The following is a 20,124-nucleotide window of genomic DNA, read 5'->3' on the forward strand; positions in this document are numbered from 1 at the left end:
GCACTTTGGGAGGCCAACGCGGGCGGATCACGAGGTCAGGAGATCGAGACCATCCTGGCTAACATGGTGAAACCCCATCTCTACTAAAAATGCAAAAACAAAATTAGCCGGGCGTGGTGGCGGGTGCCTGTAGTCCCAGCTACTCGGGAGGCTGAGGTAGGAGAATGGTGTGAACCCGGGACGCAGAGCTCGCAGTGAGCCGAGATCATGCCACAGCACTCAAGCCTGGATGACAGAGTGAGACTCCGTCTCAAAAAAAAAAAAAAAAAAATGATAAAAGAGGGACTGGGTGCAGTGGCTCACACCTGTAATCCCAGCACTTTGGGAGGCTGAGGTGGGTGGATCACGAGATCAGGAGTTCAAGACTAGCCTGGCCAAAATGGTGAAACCCTGTCTCTACTAAAAATATAAAAATTAGCTGGGCGTGGTGGCGGGCACCTGTAATCGCAGCTACTCAGGAGGCTGAGGCAGAGAATCGCTTGAACCTGGGAGATGTGGGGGTTGTAGGGAGCCGAGATCATGCCACTACACTCCAGCCTGGTGACAGAGCAAGACTCCATCACACACACAAAAAAAAAATTAGCCAGGTATGGTGGCGCATGACTGTAATCCCAGCTACTCAGGAGGCTGAGGCAGGAGAATTGCTTGAACTGGGAGGCAGAGGTTGCAGTAAGCCGAGATCACACCACCGCACGCCAGCTTGGGCCACAGAGCAAGACTCCATCTCAAAAAAAAAAAAAAAAAAACGTAGACCTAAGTGTTAGAACTAAAATTACAAAAGTCTTAGAAGAAACCACAGGAGTAAGTCTCTGTGATTTACTGAATTATTGCCTTGGGCAGATCACCTGAGGTCAGGGGTTCAGGACTAGCCTGGCCAACATGGCGAAACCCCATTTTTACTAAAAACACAAAAAAATTAACCAGACATGGTGGTGTGTGCCTGTAATACCAGCTACTGGGGAGGCTGAGGCAAGAGAATCGCTTGAACCTGGGAGGCAGAGGTTGCAGTGAGCCGAGATTGCACCACTGCACTCCAGCCTAGGCAACAGAGCGGAACTCCATCTCAAAAAAGCAACACAAAATGAAAATAGAAAAATCTAAATGCAACAGAGTGGTAGAAGGCCATTAACGGTCATCTCAGAGATTCCTGCTTTGGAAACTACTCATGTAGGAAATGTTCCTAACAGCAACTGTTCTGAGCAAAAACACTAAATTATTTACATAGTACATTTACATCAGTACTTGCATTCTATGAGATAAAGTACACCAGAGAACCTGGTTTCATGCTGTGTTCCCCTTATCCAGTCCCTCTTAGCAACAGACTTTTTTTGTTTTTGAGACAGAGTCTCACTCTGTGGCACAAGCTGGAGTGCAGTGGCGTGATCTCGGCTCACTGCAACCTCTGCCTCCCAGTTCAAGCAATTCTCCTGTCTCAGTCTCCCAAGTAGCTGGGATGACAGGCTTGCACCACCATGCCCGGCTAACTTTTGTATTTTTAGTAGAGATGGGGTTTCACCATGCTGATCAGGCTAGTCTCGAACTCCAGACCTTAAGTGATCCTCCTGCCTCAGCCTCCCAAAGTGCTGGGATTACAGGCATGAGCCACCGTGCCCGGCCAGCAACAGCATTTCAACTTGTCTTAGAGAATACATACTAGCCAGCTGGGCACAGTGGCTCACGCCTGTAATCTCAGCACTTTGGAAGGCTGAAGCGGGCGGATCACCTGAGGTCAGGAGTTCGAGACCAGCCTGACCAACACGGAGAAACCCTGTCTCTACTAAAAATACAAAATTAGCCGGGCGTGGTGGCGCATGCCTGTAATCCCAGCTACTCGGGAGGCTGATCAAAGGTTGCAGTGAGCCAAGATCGCACTACTGCACACCAGCATGCCAACCTGGGCAACAGAGTGGGATTCCATCTCAAAAGAGAAAAAAAAAAGAGAGAGAGAATATATACTAGCCATTGGTTGGATGCCATTAAAGAAATATTTTATTTTGTCTACATCATTATAGATGCTAGTACCCTTAGAGTAGTAAAACAAAACTACCACATAATCTTTATTTAAAAAGCCTTGGGTTAAGCTCTGGAGAATTTTCATAGGCAAATTCTTCTGTATGGGCTGGATCAGTAAACACTCCAATAAAATCTATCTCCAGAAAGAATGGACCATCCACTTTATCAGCCAAGGTGAATCCTATAGAAGAGATCTAAATTTAAAACAGAGAAATTGATTAAAATCTCATACAGTGATGTACTGATATTATTCCAGGAGTTTAAAATCCCATCAAGTGATGATTATAACTGGGTTTTAATGCTATCAGCCCTTAGGAAATACATACTAGTTCTCACATAGCATACCGTAAGAGGAAATACAAGACTGTTTTTCTTTCCCCATTCAACTTCCTTCCCTCTCCTCATTAGGTAGCGCCACTTAAGACTAGGAAGGACGGCCAGGTGCGGTGGCTCAGGCCTGTAACCCCAACACTGGGAGGCCAAGGTGTGCAGATCATGAGGTCAAGAATTCGAGACCAGCCTGGCCAACATGGTGAAACCTCGTCTCTACTAAGAATACAAAAATTAGCCAAGTGAGGTGGCAAGCACCTGTTAATTCCAGCTACTCGGGAGACTGAGGCAGGAGAATTGCTTGAACCAAGGAGGTGGAATTTGCGGTGAGCCGAGATCATGCCACTACACTCCAGCCTAGGTGACAAAGCAAGACTCTTATCTCAAAAAAAAAAAAAAAAAAAGACTAGTAAGGACAACATGAATGCCTAATGGAGGTTCCTTGAAGTGTTCATAAACTCTTATTTTAAAGCTAAATTAGGAGGGAGGGGACAGGGGAAAAATAGCTAAAGTAAAATGTACACATGCTAAAAATGATCATTCTAAAATTCCTTCAGGATGGGGTATAGTTCATAGGGGAGGTCTGAGTCAGCCTCTGGCTAGGTTTAAGAGCAGTGGCCCTGAGAAGAAATTTTCATCTGCCAGCTTTCTCAAATGAACTCAGTCTCACCAGAGTTTCGATTCATTAAAAATGATACAGTTCTGAGTGAAAAATACAGGAATATATTACCTTGTCAAGCAGAAGCTCATGCTGAACATCCCGGATTCTTCCTCGATTAGAGAAGAAAAATTTGGAAAAAGGAATCTGAAAGAAGAAACCATTTACTTCATAACTGAAATGTAAGCAATTGAGGCATCTACATGTAATGATAAAACAAGAATTTACATTTATTCTAAAATTATTTAATATATGTATTATGACAAATGGCTAGCCATTTGGATCAAAGATGTAACTCAGGCCAAACAATAAAGGGTTAACTATGAAAAAAATATTTGTAACATTTGTGGAAAAAAGACTAGTACCTAAACACAGCTTTTCTTTTTTCCTGTGGAGAATGGGGTCTCACTTTGTTGCCTGAACCCGGGAGGCAGAAGTTGCAGTAAGCCAAGATCGTGCCATTGCACTCCAGCCTGGGCGACAGAGCTAGACTCTGTCTCAGGAAAAAAAAAAAAAAAAGCAAAAAGAATTGTAATATGTTTCCCTTTCTTCCTACATTAGAAACGGAAGAAAAAGAAATGTCCTATTCCTTCTACTCTTGAACTTTTCAAGTGTGCCCTTTTTATTCATCAACTTTATTTTCATATTTCTTCTTTATGTAATTTACTTATTATTAAGCACGATCTTTTAAAACTATATCTGGCTTTGTTTGTTTTTTGTTTTGTTTTGTTTTTGTTTTGAGATAGGGTCTCACTCTGTTACCCAGGCTGGAGTGCAGTGGTGCAATCTTGGCTCACTGCAACTTTTGCCTCCCAGGTTCAAGTGATTCTCCCACCTCAGCCTCCTGAGTAGCTGGGACTATAGGCGCACACCACCACACCCGGCTAATTTTTTTTTTTTTTTTGATAGAGACGGTGTTTCACCATGTTGACCAGGCTGGTCTTAAACTCCTGAGCTCAAGTAATCTGCCAACCTTGGCCTACAAGCATGAACCACCACACTCTGCCTAAATAATTATACAGAAGCTCTCCAGGATACATTCCTAAATTTTAAAAACACAAACCATAGGTACAGATTATGCTAATTTTATTTTTTGAGTTTAACAAAGGAAGAAAATGGCTGGGCCTGGTTGTGCATGCCTGTAATCCCAGCACTTTGGGAGGCCAACACAGTAGGATCACTTGAGCCCAGGAGTTCAAGACCAGCCTGGGCAACATGGTGAAACCAAGACTCTACTAAAAAAGCAGAAAACTTATCCAGCCATAGTGGTACATCCTTGTAGTCCTGGCTATTTAGGAGGCTAAGGTGGGAGGATCACCTGAGGCCAGGAGGTTGGGGCTGCAGCGAGCGCATGTTGCACTCCAGCATGGGCAACAGAAGTGAGACCCTGTCTCAAATAAACAAATTTTAATGAACATAAATAAAAATAAATTATACATATTAATATTTATTCCAGTAATTTTATCTCTAGGAATATAGCCTATGAAAATAGTTAAGGATGTTTACCTCAGAGTTTGTTCCCACAGTAGAAAATTCTGAAAACAATCTAAATCTACACGTACATAATGAAGAACAAGTTAAGAAAAAAAAAATTTTTTTTTTGAGACAGGGTCTTACTCTGTCACCCAGGCTGGAGTGCATGCAGTAGGGTGATCTTAGCTCACGCAGCCTCAACCTCCCAGGCTCAAGCAATCCTCCCACCTCAGCCTCCTGAGTAGGTGGGACTAAAGGCACATGCCACCACACTGGGCTAATTTTTGTATTTTTTGTAGAGACAGGGTTTTGCCATGTTGCTCAGGCTTGTCTTAGACTCCTAGCTTCAAATGATCCACCGCCTCAGCCTCCCAAAGTGCTAGGATTACAGGTGTGAGCCACTGGACCCAGCCAAAATTATTTTCTACTTATATAATATCATGTAGACATTAAAAATGATGTAGAAATATATTTGAAAACAAAGTGGTAAACAATAGTTCAAGGAAAATACTGTATACATGTTATAAAACACCACTGGAAGGGAAAAGTGTGACTAGAAAAGTCTGGAAGATACACGTCAAAAATAGTATTTCATCTCTGGATAGTGGTAGTACAAGATTTTTTTCTGTATTTGCCAAATTTTTTTATAATGAAGTAGTTATTTTGTATAATAATTCATTTTATATATATTACTTAAATACAAGTATATATAATTTGTGTTATATATCTATATTAGTGCATATATATGTACTATGTATTGAATGCTTATTTTGTGCTAGACACTAAGACAAAACTCTAGGTACAGGGGAAACTGGTAGGAACAATATAAGCAAGATTTCTGCTCTCACAGAATTTACGGAATTTAGGGCCAGGTATGGTGGTTCACGCCTATAATCCCAGAACCTTGGGAGGCCGAGGCGGGTGGATCACTTGAGGTCAGGAGTTTGAAACCAGCCTGGCCAACTTGGTGAATGAAACCCCATCTCTACTAAAAATACAAAAATTAGCTGGGCGTTGTGGCACACGCCTGTAGTCCCAGCTACTCGGGAGACTGAGGCAGAAAGATCTCTTGAACCTGGAAGGCAGAGGTTGCCGTGAGCTGAGATCGCGCCACTGCACTCCAGCCTGGGCGATAAGAGTGAGACTCCATCTCAAAAAAAAAGAATTTATATAATTTATGTTCCAGGGAAGGCAGTAGAGTGACAATAAACAGATGAATAAATGAACAAAGTAATTTTAGTTAGTGATAAGTTCTATGAAGAAAGTTATAGGATGGTGGTGTTGAAAGTAACTGGATTAGAGGGTCCGATTTTACTTACAGGAATCAGGAAAGGCCTCTCTGAGGCAACTTTTGAGCCACGAGGTGAATGACAGGAAAGAGAAAGCAGGTGAAGACATGGGGGCAGAGCATTACAGCAGAGCAACACTACGTGCAAAGCTCTGAGATGGAAATGAGGTTGCTGAATCTGACAGACAGAAAAGGGGCTGGTGTGGAGGAGGGAGGTAGGAGGAGAGATGGAAGATGAAGACGGGGGTCCGATATTGTAGGCCCATAGGTCATGTTCAGGAGTTTGGACTTAAGTCTTTTTGTTTTTGTTTTTTTGAGATGGAGTCCCTCTCTGTCGCCCAGGCTGGAGTGCAGTGGCACGATCTTGACTCACTGCAACTTCCACCTCTCAGGTTCAAGCGATTCTCCTGCCTCAGCCTCCTGAGCTGAGACTACAGGCGTGTGCCACCACCTGCAGCTAATTTTTTGTATTTTTAGTAGACACAAGATTTCACCATGTAGGCCAGGCTGGCCTCAAACTCCTGACCTCAAGTGATCTGCCCGTCTCAGCCTCCCAAAGTGCTCAGATTAAAAGTATGAACCACCTAGCCCGGCCTGGACTTTATTCAAATTGTGATGGTTTATTCAAACCACTGAAGGGTCCTGATATGGTTTGGCTGTGTTCCCACCCAAAATCTCATCTTGAATTGTAATAATCCCGGTGTGTCAAGGGAGGGACCAGGTGAAGTTAACTGAACCATGGGGGTCGTTTCCCCGATACTGTCCTGGTGATAGTGAGTTCTCACAAGATCTGATGGTTTTATAAGGGGATTTACCCCCTCACTCAGCTCATTCTCCTTCCTGCCATCATGTGAAGAAGGATGTGTTTACTTCCCCTTCTGCCATGATTGTAAGTTACCTAAGGCCTCCCCAGCCCTACAGAACTGTGTGAGTCAATTAAATCGCTTTCCTTTATAAATTACCCAGTCTCAGGTATTTCTTCATAGTAGCAGCACAAGAACAGACTAACACAGACAGGTTACATGCTTAGGAGGTACATTTACATGCTTAGAAGCATGTAAATGATGTCATCTGAACTATGTTTCAGAAAGATCACTCTGGCTGCTGTGGAGCCAGGATTTTAGTGGGGCAAGAAGACAAACAGGGAAATCAATAATGAAGCTGCTGCAATAATCCAATCACCTGGACCAGGGTGGGAGTAGAAGAGATGGCTAGAAAGGTCAGCTGCTGAGTGTATTTTGCAAGCAGAGGTGACGGGACTCGCTAATAGACTGGATGTGGGGCGAAGGAGAAGAATTCAGGATGACCCTCAAGTATACGACATGAGCAAAATGGGGGCTTTGTGAGATTTTTTTTTTTTTTTTTTGAGACGGAGTCTCGCTCTGTAGCCCAGGCTGGAGTGCAGTGGCCGGATCTCAGCTCACTGCAAGCTCCGCCTCCCGGGTTCATGCCATTCTCTGGCCTCAGCCTCCCGAGTAGCTGGGACTACAGGCGCTGCCACCTCGCCCGGCTATTTTTTGTATTTCTTAGTAGAGACGGGGTTTCACCGTGTTAGCCAGGATGGTCTCGATCTCCTGACCTCGTGATCCGCCCATCTCGGCCTCCCAAAGTGCTGGGATTACAGGCTTGAGCCACCGCGCCCGGCCTTTTTTTTTTTTTTTTTTTGAGACGGAGTCTCACTCTGTTGCCCAGGCTGGAGTGCAGTGGAGCAATCTCACTCAGCTCACTGCAAGCTCTGCCTCCCAGGTTCAAGCGATCCTCCTGCCTCAGCCCCTCTATTAGCTGGGATTACAGGCATGCGCCACCATGCCCAGCTAATTTTTTTTTTTTTTTTTTTTTGAGACGGAGTCTTGCTCTGTCACCCAGGCTGGAGTGCAGTGGCTAGATCTCAGCTCACTGCAAGCTCTGCCTCCCGAGTTTACCTCACTCTCCTGCCTCAGCCTCCCAAGCAGCTGGGACTACAGGCGACTGCCACCACGCCCGGCTAGTTTTTTGTATTTTTTAGTACAGACGGGGTTTCACTGGGTTAGCCAGGATGGTCTCGATCTCCTGACCTCGTGATCCGCCTGCCTCCACCTCCAAAAGTGCTAGGATTACAGGCGTGAGCCACTACGCCCGGCCTTTTTTTATTTTTATTTTTTTTGAGATGGAGTCTCGCTCTGTTGCTAGGCTGGAGTGCAGTGGCACCATCTCGGCTCACTGCAACCTCTGCCTCCCAGGTTCAAGCAATTCTCCTGCCTCAGCCTTCTGAGTTCTGGGACTACAGGCGCGCGCCACCATACCCAACTAATTTTTGTATTTTTAGTAGAGACAGAGTTTCACCATGTTGGCCAGGATGGTCTCAATCTCTTGAGCTCGTGATCTGCCCACCTTGTCCTCCCAAAGTGCTGGGATTACAGGCGTGCGCCATGGCGCCTGGCCTCTAATTTTTGTATTTTTAGTAGACACAGGGTTTTGCCATGTTAGCCAGGCTGGTCTCGAACTCCTGATCTCAGATGATCACCCACCTTGGCCTCCCAAAGTGCTGGGATTATAGACATGAGCCACCACACCTGGCCTAGGACACCAACTTTTTTTTTTTTTTTTTTTTTTTGAGACAGAGTTTGGCTCTTGTTGCCCAGGCTGGAGTGCAATGGCAAAATCTTGGCTCACCGAAACCTCCGCCTCCCGGGTTCAAGCAATTCTCCTGCCTCAGCCTCCCAAGTAGCTGGGATTACAGGCATGTGCCACCACGCCCAGCTAATTTTGTATTTTTTTCAGTAGAGACAGGGTTTCTCCACGTTGGTCAGGCTGATGTCGAACTCCCGACCTCAGGTGATCCACCTGCCTGGGCCTCCTAAATTGCTAGGATTATAGGCGTGAGCCACCATGCCCGGCCAAGACCTCATTTTTTTTTTTTTTTTTTTTTTGAGATGGAGTCTTGCTCTGTCGCCCAGGTTGGAGTGCAGTGGCCGGATCTCAGCTCACTGCAAGCTCCGCCTCCTGGGTTCAGGCCATTCTCCTGCCTCAGCCTCCCAATACCTCATTTTTTTAAACAATGAAGACTTATGCTGTACCTTGACCTCCTGCCAGTAGGGTCCACCACGGGTGAACATGAAGTAACTATACATCTGATTCGTCCTCTGGAGTAAATCTGTATCCTCCTTGATATTCACCATCCAAGGCCGACCATCCCCACGTACACGGAGATACAGAGTATTGAACTGCGACCAATCATAAGACAACTTCCTCTCAAAAGCACCCTACGATATTGAAAGGAAAGTTAATTGCACCTCCTTCTCCACTATCAGCAAAATGTGAGTCATCACCAAGTCAGCATCATCAACAGGATTCACTAACCATTTTTCTGACTTTCTGCCCTATAAGAAGGCAGATAAACCCAGTGATTATTATTTTAGCACAAAATACTGACTTAGTTATATGTTTCTAAGGTAATGTTCAACACACAACTGGCCCAGGACAGTGTTTACATGGGGTAGGCACTCACCTGTGTTCACTGAATGGAAATGAATGTATTTCCTTTACCTGGTCCTATGGAGCAATGACTTTTTTCTCTTTTTCTTTTTTTGAGACGAAGTTTCGCTCTTGTTACCCAGGCTGGAGTGCAATGGCACGATCTCAGCTTACCACAACCTCTGCCTCCCGAGTTCAAGTAATTCTGCCGCAGCCTCCCGAGTAGCTGGAATTACAGGCATGCACCACCATGCCCTGCTAATTTTTTGTATTTTTAGTAGAAACGGGGTTTCTCCATGTTGGTCAGGCTGGTCTCGAACTCCCGACCTCAGGTGATCCACCCGCCTCGGCCTCCCAAAGTGCTGGGATTACAGGCATGAGCCACCGCGCCCGGCCAAGGAGCGGTGATTTCTGAGTGGCCTATTTTATGACAACTGCCTTTCCACAAGTCAGAAAACTATAGAGAAAAGAGCTTAAGTTTTAAAAGTGATATTTAACAACAGTGGCTAGCATCCATTGAATATGTGCATTAAATAATTTGCATGCATAATTTAATCCTCACAACAGTGCTATGATAGGTTATTAGCATCTTACCCCGTTTTACAGATAAACAAACTAAGCACTCAGCTAATAAGTGGTATATCCAATGCTGTTTAACTCCAAAATCTGTGTGCTTAACAACTATCTATACTGCCTCTCTCTTCAAAAGTGGAATTTAGTTCATTTCCAAAGGCATTTAGTTACAGCAATCTCAAGGGTACTCTGATGTCGAGAACACCAAAGTCTAGATATAAACTAATATTTATTATCCGTGTAACTTTGGACAAGTTACTAAATCTATCCAACTCTGTTTCCTCATCCATAAACCTGGGATGATCTTACCTCAGGAGACTGTTGTGAGGAATAAATGGGATAATATAAAGTGCTTAGCACAAGGACTGGCACGTCACGCTTAATAAATGTTATCTACTATTTTCATTATTCCAAAATGAATATTTGGGCCAGGCACAGTGGCTCACACCTGTAATCCCAGCACTCTGGGAGGCCAAGCCGGGGGGGGCGTGGATCACCCGAGGTCAGGAGTTCAAGACCAGCCTGGCCAACATGGTGAAACCCTGTCTGTACTACAAATACAAAAAATTAGCCAGGCATGGTGGCATGCACCAGTAGTCCCAGCTACTCAGGAGGCTGAGGCAGGAGAATCACTTGAACCTGGAGAGCAGAAGTTGCAGTCAGCCAAGATCATGCCACTGCACTCCAGCCTGGGTGACAGAGCAAGACTCCGTTTCAAAACAAAAAAAAAAGAAAGCCACAGGCTGACCCTACATCAACTCTATAAAACCCCCGGCCATTACAGAGGCTGTGGTCTTTGTTAGAGGAGATGAAAATCTCTCCAAAAATCTTTCAAATGTCTAACCGCTCAGGATTCCTGAAACATAACAATGCTGGTTCCTGGCCCAAAGCAATGCCCAGAAACAAGTAACTCCTCCTCCTCAGAAACCACTTCCCCCTTGTGCTTCCACTTTACACTTGTGCCAATACTTATCTCCAAACACAGGTGAGGCGCCAAATATAACATGCCAGGTGTTTTCATTTATAGAAACAAAAGCTATCTTCTTTTTTTTTTTTTTTGAGACGGAGTCTTGCTCTGTCGCCCAGGCTGGAGTGCAGTGGCGCGATCTCGGCTCACTGCAAGCTCCGCCTCCCGGGTTCACGCCATTCTCCTGCCTCAGCCTCCCGAGTAGCTGGGACTACAGGTGCCCACAACCGCGCCCGGCTAATTTTTTTGTATTTTTAGTAGAGACGGGGTTTCACCGTGGTCTCCATCTCCTGACCTTGTGATCCGCCCGCCTCGGCCTCCCAAAGTGCTGGGATTACAGGCGTGAGCCACCGCGCCCGGCCACAAAAGCTATCTTCTATAGTTTATGCTACAATGAAGTTCACCCCTGTTCACTAGAAAATGATGCCGCCTGGGCCTCACCTACCCTTGGAATCCTGGATATCATTGCACAGTACCCACTGCGGGCAGACTCCCCGTCCTGAGGTGCCTCAGAGCTCAGAGTTCCATAGAGCAGTGCACTTTGGTTATTCTTGCCCATTTTCAAAAACACTTCACTTCTGCCTCCAATCGTCTTATCAGAAGTCACTCTCCACTTATCCAAATCTTCTTTCCCGCGGAACTGCCAGACAACCTTGGCTTGTTCCAGCAAGGCCTCTTGCAGAGGGCGGCCTTCCGGTCCCTTCCAATGATTCACAATTTCATCCTTCAAACGCCTAAAATGGTCCATTGCTTCATCTCTAATTGCTTTATCGAAACTAACATCAGGTTTCTCCTCAGGACAAGTTATATCCAAAGCAACTTCTTTCTGGTGATGTCCTTGCAAACCCCCTTCAGTCTTCCTCTGTGAGGAGGCTTTGCCAGGAGAAGCCACTGGTTTCTGAAGACTACTGGAATAGTCTGCAAAGCGAATACTCAAAAGTGGATGCAAGGCAGAAGTTGGCTTAGAGCATTTTCTGAGAATATAAGTACCACGCAGCACTTTGTGAAACAAAGCCATGGTACAAAAAAATCAAAACATAAGTTTCTTCCTGGGCTACCAAGGGCTACGAAGAAGCTTCAGCAAATAGCCCAATTCTACCTGTAACAGAAGACACATTGAAGAATTATCAGTATAGCAATGAACGTATCACAATTTCAAATTCAACAGAAATCAGGTATTTTGAAATTTGTTAACTTATTTTGTTTATTATTATTATTATTATCATTATTATTTGAGACAAGGTCTTTCTCTGTGGCCCAGGCTGGAGTGCAGTGGCACAATCACAGCTCATTTTAGCCTCTCTACTTTCTGAAGTGATCCTCCCATCTCAGCCTCCCAAGTAGCTGGGATTACAAGCACACACCACCACACCCACCTAATTTTTAAATTTTTTGTAGAAATGGATCTCCCTGTCCAGGCGCAGTGGCTCACACTTGTAATCCCAGCACTTTGGGAGGCTGACGCGGGTAGATCACGAGGTCAAGAGATCAAGACCATCCTGGCCAACATGGTGAAACCCTGTCTCTACTAAAAACACAAAAATTAGCTGGTGGTGCGTGCCTGTAATCCCAGCTACTAAGGAGGCTGGGGCAGGAGAATTTCTTGAACCTGGGAGGAGGAGGTTGCAGTAAGCCAAGATCGTGCCACTGCACACTCCAGCCTGGCAACAGAGTGAGACTTTGTCCCCCCAAAAAAAAAAAGAAAAGAAAAAGAAATGGATCTCCCTGTGTTGCCCATGATGGTTTTGAACTCCTGGGATCCAGTGATTCTCCCCTCAGCTTCCCAAAGTGCTGGGTTGCAGGAATGACGCACCATCCCCGATCTTTTTTTTTTTTTCTCTTTTCACAAAAGAGTGGGTCAGGCCGGGTGCGGTGGCTCACGCCTGTAATCTCTACACTTTGGGAGGCCGAGGCGGATGGATCACCTGAGGTCAGGAGTTCAAGACCAGCCTTGACAACATGGTGAAACCCCATCTCTACTAAAAATAATCCAGGCGTGGTGGCAGACGCCTATAATCCCAGCTACTCGGGAGCCTTAGGCAAGAGAATCACTTGAACCCGGGAGGCAGAGGTTGCAGTAAGCCGAGATCGCACCACTGCACTCCAGCCTGGACAACAAGAGCAAAATTCCATGTGAAAAAAAAAAAAAAGAGAGAGAGACAGGGTCTTGCTCTGTCACCCAGGCTGCCACGCTGTGGCAAGATCAATAGCTCATTGTATCCCTGAACTCCTGGGCCCTGGGCTGAAATGATCCTCCCACCTCAGCCTCCAAGGTAACTGAGACAACAGGTGCACACCACCATGCCCAGCTAATTTTTTAAAAAAATGTTGGCCAGGCGCGGTGGCTCACGCCTATAATCCCAGCACTTTGGGAGTCCAAGGTGGGCAGATCACTTGAGGTCAGGAGTTCAAGACCAGCCTGGCCAACCTGGTGAAACCCCATCTCTACTAAAAATACAAAAATGAGTTGGGCGTTGTGGAGAGCGCCTGTAATCCCAGCTACTGGGGAGGCTGAGGCAGGAGAATCACTTGTACCCAGGAGGCAGAGGTTGCAATGAGCTGAGATCACACCATTGCACTCCAGCCTAGGCAACAAGAGTGAAACTCCATCTCAAAAAAAAAAAAAAAAATTGTAGCCCACCACGGTGGCTCACACCTGTAATCCCAGCACTCCGAGAATCTGAGGCAGGCAGATGACTTGTCAGGAGTTGGAGACCAGCCTGCCCAACATGGTAAAACCCCATCTCCACTAAAAATACAGAAATTGGCCCAGTGTGCTGGCTCATGGCTGTAATCCCAACACTTTGGGAGGCCAAGGCAGGCAGACCACCTGAGGTCAGGAGTTCAAGACCAGCCTGACCAACATGGTGAAACCCCTACAGAAAATACAAACAATTAGCTGGGAATGGTGGCCCATGCCTGTAATCCCAGCTACTTGGGAGGCCTAGGCATGAGAATTGCTTGAACCCAGGAGGCAGAGGTTGCAGTGAGCGGAGATCGTGCCACTGCACTCCAGCCTGGGTGACAGAGTAAGACTTCACCTCAAAAAAAAAAAAAAAAAAAAAAAAAATTAGCTGGGAATGGTGCTGGGCACCTGTAACCCCACCTACTCGGAGGGCAGAGGCAGGAGAATCACTTGAACCTGGGAGGCAGAGGCTGCAATGAGCCAAGACTGCGCCATCGCACTCCAGCCTGGGCAACAAAAGTGAAACTCCGTCTCAAAAAAATACATATACAAAAATTAGCTGGGTGTGGTGGCAGGTACCTATAGCATGGTGGCAGGCACCTATAATCCCAGCTACTTGGGAGGCTGAAGCAGGAGAATCGCTTGAACCCAGGAGTGGGAGGTTGCAGTGAGCCAAGATCAGGTCACTGCACTCCAGCCTGGGTGACAGAGCAAGACTCTGTCTAAAAAATAAACAAATAAATAAATAAATAAAAATAAAAAATTGTAAGACCAGGCGCAGTGGCTTATGCCTGTAATCCCGACACTTTGGGAGGCCAAGGCGGGTGGATGACAAGGTCAGGAGTTCGAGGCCAGCTTGACCAACATGGAGAAACCCCATCTCTACTAAAAATACAAAATTAGCCGGGTGTGGTGGTGCATGACTGTAATCCCAGCTACTCAGGAGGCTGAGGCAGGAGAATCGCATGAACCCAGGAGGTGGAGGTTGTGGTGAGCCAAGATCACGCCATTGCACTCCAGCCTGGACCACAAGAGCAAAACTCCATCTAAAAAAAAAAAAAAGATAGAGATGAGGTCTTGCTAGGTTGCTCAGACTGGTCTCCAGCTCCTGGGTTCAAGTGATCCTCCTGCCTCAGCCTCTGGAGTACCTGGGATTACAGGCATGAGCCACTGCACCTGATGAATACTACTCCCAATACTTTTTTTTTTTTTTTTTTTTTTTTGAGACAGAGTCTCACTCTGTAACCCAGGCTGGAGTGTGGTGGCGCGATCTCAGCTCACTGAAGCTCCACCTCCCGGGTTCACGCCATTCTCCTGCCTCAGCCTCCCAAGTAGCTGAGACTACAGGTACCCAACACCACACCTGGCTAATTTTTTTTTTTCTTTTTTGTATTTTTAGTAGAGACGGGGTTTCACCGTGTTAGCCAGGATGGTCTCAATCTCCTGACCACGTGATCCGCCTGCCTTGGCCTCCCAAAGTGCTGGGATTACAGGCGTGAGCCATAGCGCCCAGCCCACTCCTAATACTTTCAAATCACCCTGATATATATTATCTCATGCCATCCACACACAAATCCTATGAAGTCAGGTAGACATTTCCTTTCTATAGGATACAGACACCAATAGGTAAAATGACATTATCCATTTTTTTTTTTTTTTTTTTTGAGACAGAGTCTTGCTCTGTCACCAGGCTGGATATCTTGGCTCACCACAATCTCCGCCTCCTGGGTTCAAGCAATTCTCTTGTCTCAGCCTCCAGAGTAGCAGGGATTACAGACCGGCGCCACCATGCCTGGCTAATTTTAATTTTTGTTTTTTGTTTTTTTTTCAGTAGAGATGAGGTTTCGCCGTGTTGGCCAGACTGGTCTTGAACTCCTGACCTCAGGTGATGCGCCCATGTGGGCCTCCCAAAGTGCTGGGATTACAGGCATCAGCCACCACGCCCGACCTTTTTTTTTTTTTTTTTTTGAGATGGAGTCTGGCTCTGTCACCCAGGCTGGAGTGCAATGGCACGATCTTGGCTCACTGCAACCTCTGCCTCCCGGGTTCAAGTGCTTCTCCTGCCTCTGCTTCCCGAGTAGCTGAGATTACAGGTGCCCACCACCACGACCAGCTTTTTTTTTTTTTTAAGACAGAGTCCAGCTTTGTCACCCAAGTTGGAGTGCAGTTGCGCGATCTCGGCTCACTGTAACCTCCACCTCCTGGTTTCAAGCAATTCTCTTGCCTGAGCCGCTGGAATTACAGGTGTGCGCCACCACTCCCAGCTAATTTTTGTATTTTTAGTAGAGACAGGGTTTCACCATGTTGGCCAAGCTGGTCTCGAACTCCTGACCTCAAGTGATCCGCCCACCTTGGCCTCCCAAAGTGCTGGGATTACAGGCGTGAGCCACCGCGCCCAGCCGACATTATCAATAAGGTTTGCTAATAAATCAAAATCATGTAAACAGTATGTTTTCACATGTATTATAAACGTAAAGGAACCAGGAAAAATTAACAGTTGATCTGAGATCCTGCAATTATGGATAATATTTAAATTCCCCCGCGCCGGTTGCACTTAAATGATTTACACATTTAAGTTACAAAATTATTTACCTCTACACATACAGAAATTTTAGAAACAAATGATAGCTCATAAAATATTTTGCAAACCCTCCGTAGTGTTATTTCTCTAGTAATATAACTTTAATTATAAATGCTTTGTTTCATTTTTTTTTTCTACCAGTAAATAGAAAATCTAACCTATTAACTGAACAATACCGCCCTGAGGTTGACGGTGGGTTTTGACAACATAATCCACGCAGCTAGAAGTGAGTCGAATTAGTAAAGATATCCACGGCTTACCATGTGCCAGAAACTGCTCTAAGGGTTTCACTGACGGCTCACAACAATCCTCAGAGAGGAACTATTATTATTTCAATTATGGAGACGAGGAAACCGACGTTTCAAGACTAATTTACCCGAGGTCACTGAGGTAGTGAGTGGCAAAACTCTTCCGCCTTGGCGTTTACCTCCGGCACTCACGGCCTGGCCTCCGAAGGCTAGACCTTCGCCGCGGTGGGGAGGCCCCGCAACCCTCAACTGCCAGGGCTCTGTCGCCTCCCCACACCCGGGACACATCAAACGCCGACCTACCACCGCTTACCTCCCCGAGCCTATGGTGTGGCTTCCAACCAGAAGCCACTTTTCACTTATAGGTCCATCTGTTTTTCCCTTCCGATGCCAAACAAGGCGTCAGAACACTAAAGTTCCGGCCGGGTACAGAAGCCCAGGAAGGAGAGCAAGGACCCGGTAGTCCAGCCAACTGAGGTTTTTGGAGGTTTTTGGTCCACTTGGTCGCCAGTTGTAAGGAAGTAGTGAGGATTCGGATAAGTTTTTCGCCTCTCCTTTCTGTATCCTTTCGGGCGGCAACTCTATCTCTGCGTCTTTTTTTTTTTTGAGACGGAGTCTCTGTCGCTAGGCTGAGTGCAGTGGCACCGTCTCGGCTCACTACAACTTCCGCCTCCCGGGTTCGAGCGATTCTCCTGCCTCAACCTCCCGAGTAGTTGGGATTACAGGTGTACGCCATCAAGCCCGGCTAATTTTTTTATTTTTAGTAGAGGCGGGGTTTCACCATGTTGGCCAGGATGATCTCGATCACCTGACCTCGTGATCCACCCGCCTCAGCCTCCCAAAGTGCTGAGATTACAGGCGTGAGCCACCGCGCCCCGCCTCCTATAGAACCCAGTTATTGCTAACGCACCTGCGCCCCCACTTGGCGCCTGTATCCCTTCTTTCCTTATCTGTCCCCTCAGTCTCCACAAGAACTACCTGAGGCCTCAAGAGGCCGGTTCTACTGGAATTGCCCCCATGAATTCTTGAGGACCCACCATGCACCTGGACAGCAGCACCTCCTACCAGCCCTTCCCCAGTCCTGCCCCACAGGGTCGCCAGTTCCTCAGGCCATCTGTTTGTACCTTGTGCACACCTCTGGTAAAGCACTTTCTTTTTTCTTTTTTTTTCTTTCTTTTTTTTTTTTTTTTTTTTTTTTTTTGAGACGGTGGAGCCTCACTCTGTTGCCCAGGCTGGAGTGCAGTGGCGCGATCTGCAACCTCCGACTCCTGGGTTGGAACAGTTCTCCTGCCTCAGCCTCCCGAGTAGCTGGGATTACAGGTGTGTGCCACCACACCCGGCTAATTTTTGTATTTTTAGTAAAGACAGGGTTTCGCCATGTTGGCCAGGCTGGTCTTGAACTCCTGACCTCATGATCCACCCACCTCGGCCTCCCAAAGTGCTGGTATTACAGGCGTAAGCCACCGTGCCAGGCCAAAGCACTTAAACATTGTTTGTTTGGTTTTTTTTCTTGCTGCCAGGGAAGACAGAATCAACACTGTAGCTTAATTATTCACTCACTTCTCACTTCCTCCGCCACGCTGTGAGCTTTCTTGGGTCCAGACTGCGCTGTTTTTCCTTAAGCAGAATGTCCCATAGCGGCGGGAATTTAGTGCTCAGTGTGAATTTGAGAGCATGTACTTCGGTAACACCTTTGTTCTCTAAGGTTCCAAAGGAGCTCGCCAAAACAATAGCCCTTTCCATGTTTTCTCCATCACTAGTTTCTGGGCCGCCTCCTCTTCCTCAAATTCTGCTTGGCTTCTCTAGACTCTACAGTTGCTTCCTCAAACCTTCCCTTTCTGCCCCCATCACTGACTCTTCTATTATCTTCCCACAACCTTTAATGCGGGCTGTCTCCATGGCCCATCCTGCACCTACTTGTTTTCTAGTTTGAAAAATATAAGTTATCGGCCAGGCGCGATGACTCACGCCTGTAATCCCAGCACTTTGGGAGGCCGAGGCGGGCGGATTGCAAGGTCAGGAGATCGAGACCATCCTGGCTAACACGATGAAACCCCGTCTCTACTAAAAATACAAAAATTAGCTGGGCGTGGTGGCGGGCGCCTGTAGTCCCAGCTACTCAGGAGGCTGAGGCAGGAGAATGGTGTGAACCCGGGAGATGGAGCTTGCAGTGAGCGAGATCATGCCACTGCACTCCAGCCTGGGCACACAGAGCGTGACTCCGTCTCAACACCACCACCAACAACAAAAACTCGAAATGTCTTTTTGTTGTTGTTTTTTAGGAAACGTCCTTGAGTAATAAAAAAAACTAAATGTCTAAAACTAAATGTGTCATTTTTCCTCATACTAATTCCTCCTCTTATCTCCCTATTTCTGTAAATGGCCACATCCTTCTAGGCTGGAAATCCTTGACTGTCCTTGGCTCCTCTCCTTAAAATCTTCTCTTATTGATTCTAAATCCTGTTGCACTCTCTTGCTGTTTTTGATGTTTGATCTCTTCACGCCTTCTTTCCAAACCCACTGACACGTTTCTTGTTTTTTTGGTTTTTAAAATATAGTAGCCATCCTAATGAGTGTGAAGTGGTATCTCATTTTGATTTTGATTTGCATTTCTCTAATAATTAGTTGTTTGCTGCTTTTTTTTTTTTTTTTTTTTTTTTTTAGCCACAGTCTTCCTCCCTCACCCAGGCTGGAGTGCAGTGGCGCAGTCTCGGCTCACTGCAACCCCCGCCTCCCAGGTTCAAGTGATTCTCCTGCCTCAGCCTCCCAAGTAGCTGGGATTAGAGGTGCATGCCACCACACCGAGCTAATTATTGTATTTTTAGTAGAGACAGGGTTTCGCCATGTTGGCCAGGATGGTCTCAAACTCCTGTCCTCAGTTGATCCACCCACCTCAGCCATCCAAAGTGCTGGGATCACAGGCGTGAACCACTGTGCCCGACCTGTTTTTTGTTTTTTTGAGACAGAGTCTTGCTCTGTCGCCCAGGCCAAGGTGCAGTGGCCCGATCTTGGCTCACTGCAACCTCTGCCTCCCAGGTTCAAGCGATTCTCCTGCCTCAGCCTCCTGAGTAGCTGGAACTACAGGCATGCACCACCACACCCAGCTAAGTTTTGTCATTTTAGTAGAGACAGGGTTTTACCATGTTGGCCAGGCTGGTCTTGAATGCCTGACCTCAGGTGATCCACCCACCTTGGCCTCCCAAAGTGCTGGGATTACAGGTGTGAGTCACTGCGCCCCGCCAGGATAGGTTTTTATTTTATTTTATTTTATTTTTTTAAGCTGCTGAGTTTGTGTTAAGCAGGATCCTGTCATTTCCAATCAATATTAAATGAAATAATATATATAAAATGTTTGCATAATTCTTGAAATTATTTGGTAAATGTGCAAAAAAGCTAGCTATTATCGCTGCACTCTAGGACAGTGTTCAACAAGTACACAGTCCAGTAGAGGCATGTCATCAAACAAATAACTGCAGCACAGTTAGAAACTATAGTAGAGGGAGGTATTAGGTACAAGACTGGCCCAAAGAAGGGTGTAATGAGTACTTATGGGCTAGACATTGAGTTTAACACTTCTCAGGCATTTTCTCTTTTCATTCTCAGAACAATTCTGTGAAGTAGGTACTCATATTACACCTATTTCCCAAGTAAGAAAACAGATGTTAAGTAACATGCTAGTCACATGCTTGTCACAGCTGTTGAAGTGGCAGAGCTGGGATTCAAACCATGTCTGTCTGCTAAATCCAGGATACATGCTCATTATTCATTACATTGTATCATGTCTGCTTCTCTGAGTTAGCTAGTAGTTCCTAGAGGAAGAACATGAACTGAGCATTGAAGGATAAGGCATTTAA

At 46.1% G+C, this 20,124-nt stretch overlaps 1 protein-coding gene across 4 annotated transcripts; it reads right to left on the bottom strand.

The window, feature by feature from the left end:
• Window positions 1–1,966: 1,966 nt before the first annotated feature.
• On the bottom strand, window positions 1,967–16,639 carry NDUFAF1 (NADH:ubiquinone oxidoreductase complex assembly factor 1). 4 transcript variants are annotated; one of them, XM_005559241.4, is made up of 5 exons: window positions 16,584–16,639; window positions 11,201–11,854; window positions 8,819–9,004; window positions 3,074–3,148; window positions 1,967–2,207 (listed from the first exon to the last, which is right to left on the bottom strand). In XM_005559241.4, the coding sequence occupies exons 2-5, from the start codon at window positions 11,771–11,773 to the stop codon at window positions 2,058–2,060; spliced, it is 984 nt and encodes a 327-aa protein (XP_005559298.3). In that variant the 5' UTR covers window positions 11,774–11,854; window positions 16,584–16,639; the 3' UTR covers window positions 1,967–2,057. The 4 variants fall into 4 exon arrangements, with proteins under 4 accessions (XP_005559298.3, XP_005559297.3, XP_073851643.1 ...); XM_005559240.4 differs by having other exon boundaries at window positions 16,283–16,602; XM_073995542.1 differs by lacking the exon at window positions 8,819–9,004.
• Between the last annotated feature and the right edge of the window lie 3,485 nt (window positions 16,640–20,124).

The sequence above is a fragment of the Macaca fascicularis genome, chromosome 7 (assembly GCF_037993035.2).
Source record: "Macaca fascicularis isolate 582-1 chromosome 7, T2T-MFA8v1.1".
NCBI lineage: Eukaryota > Metazoa > Chordata > Mammalia > Primates > Cercopithecidae > Macaca > Macaca fascicularis.

What these genes read in the sequence shown, in the direction of transcription:
- NDUFAF1 (XM_005559241.4), bottom strand. Translation starts at nt 11,773, where the DNA reads ATGGCTTTGTTTCACAAAGTGCTGCGTGGTACTTATATTCTCAGAAAA. An exon ending in CCTACTGGCAGGAGGTCAAG is followed by an intron (nt 3,149 to 8,818) that starts GTACAGCATAAG and finishes TTCTTCTTTCAG; the next exon opens with ATTCCTTTTTCCAAATTTTT. An exon ending in ATGAGCTTCTGCTTGACAAG is followed by an intron (nt 2,208 to 3,073) that starts GTAATATATTCC and finishes TTTTAAATTTAG; the next exon opens with ATCTCTTCTATAGGATTCAC.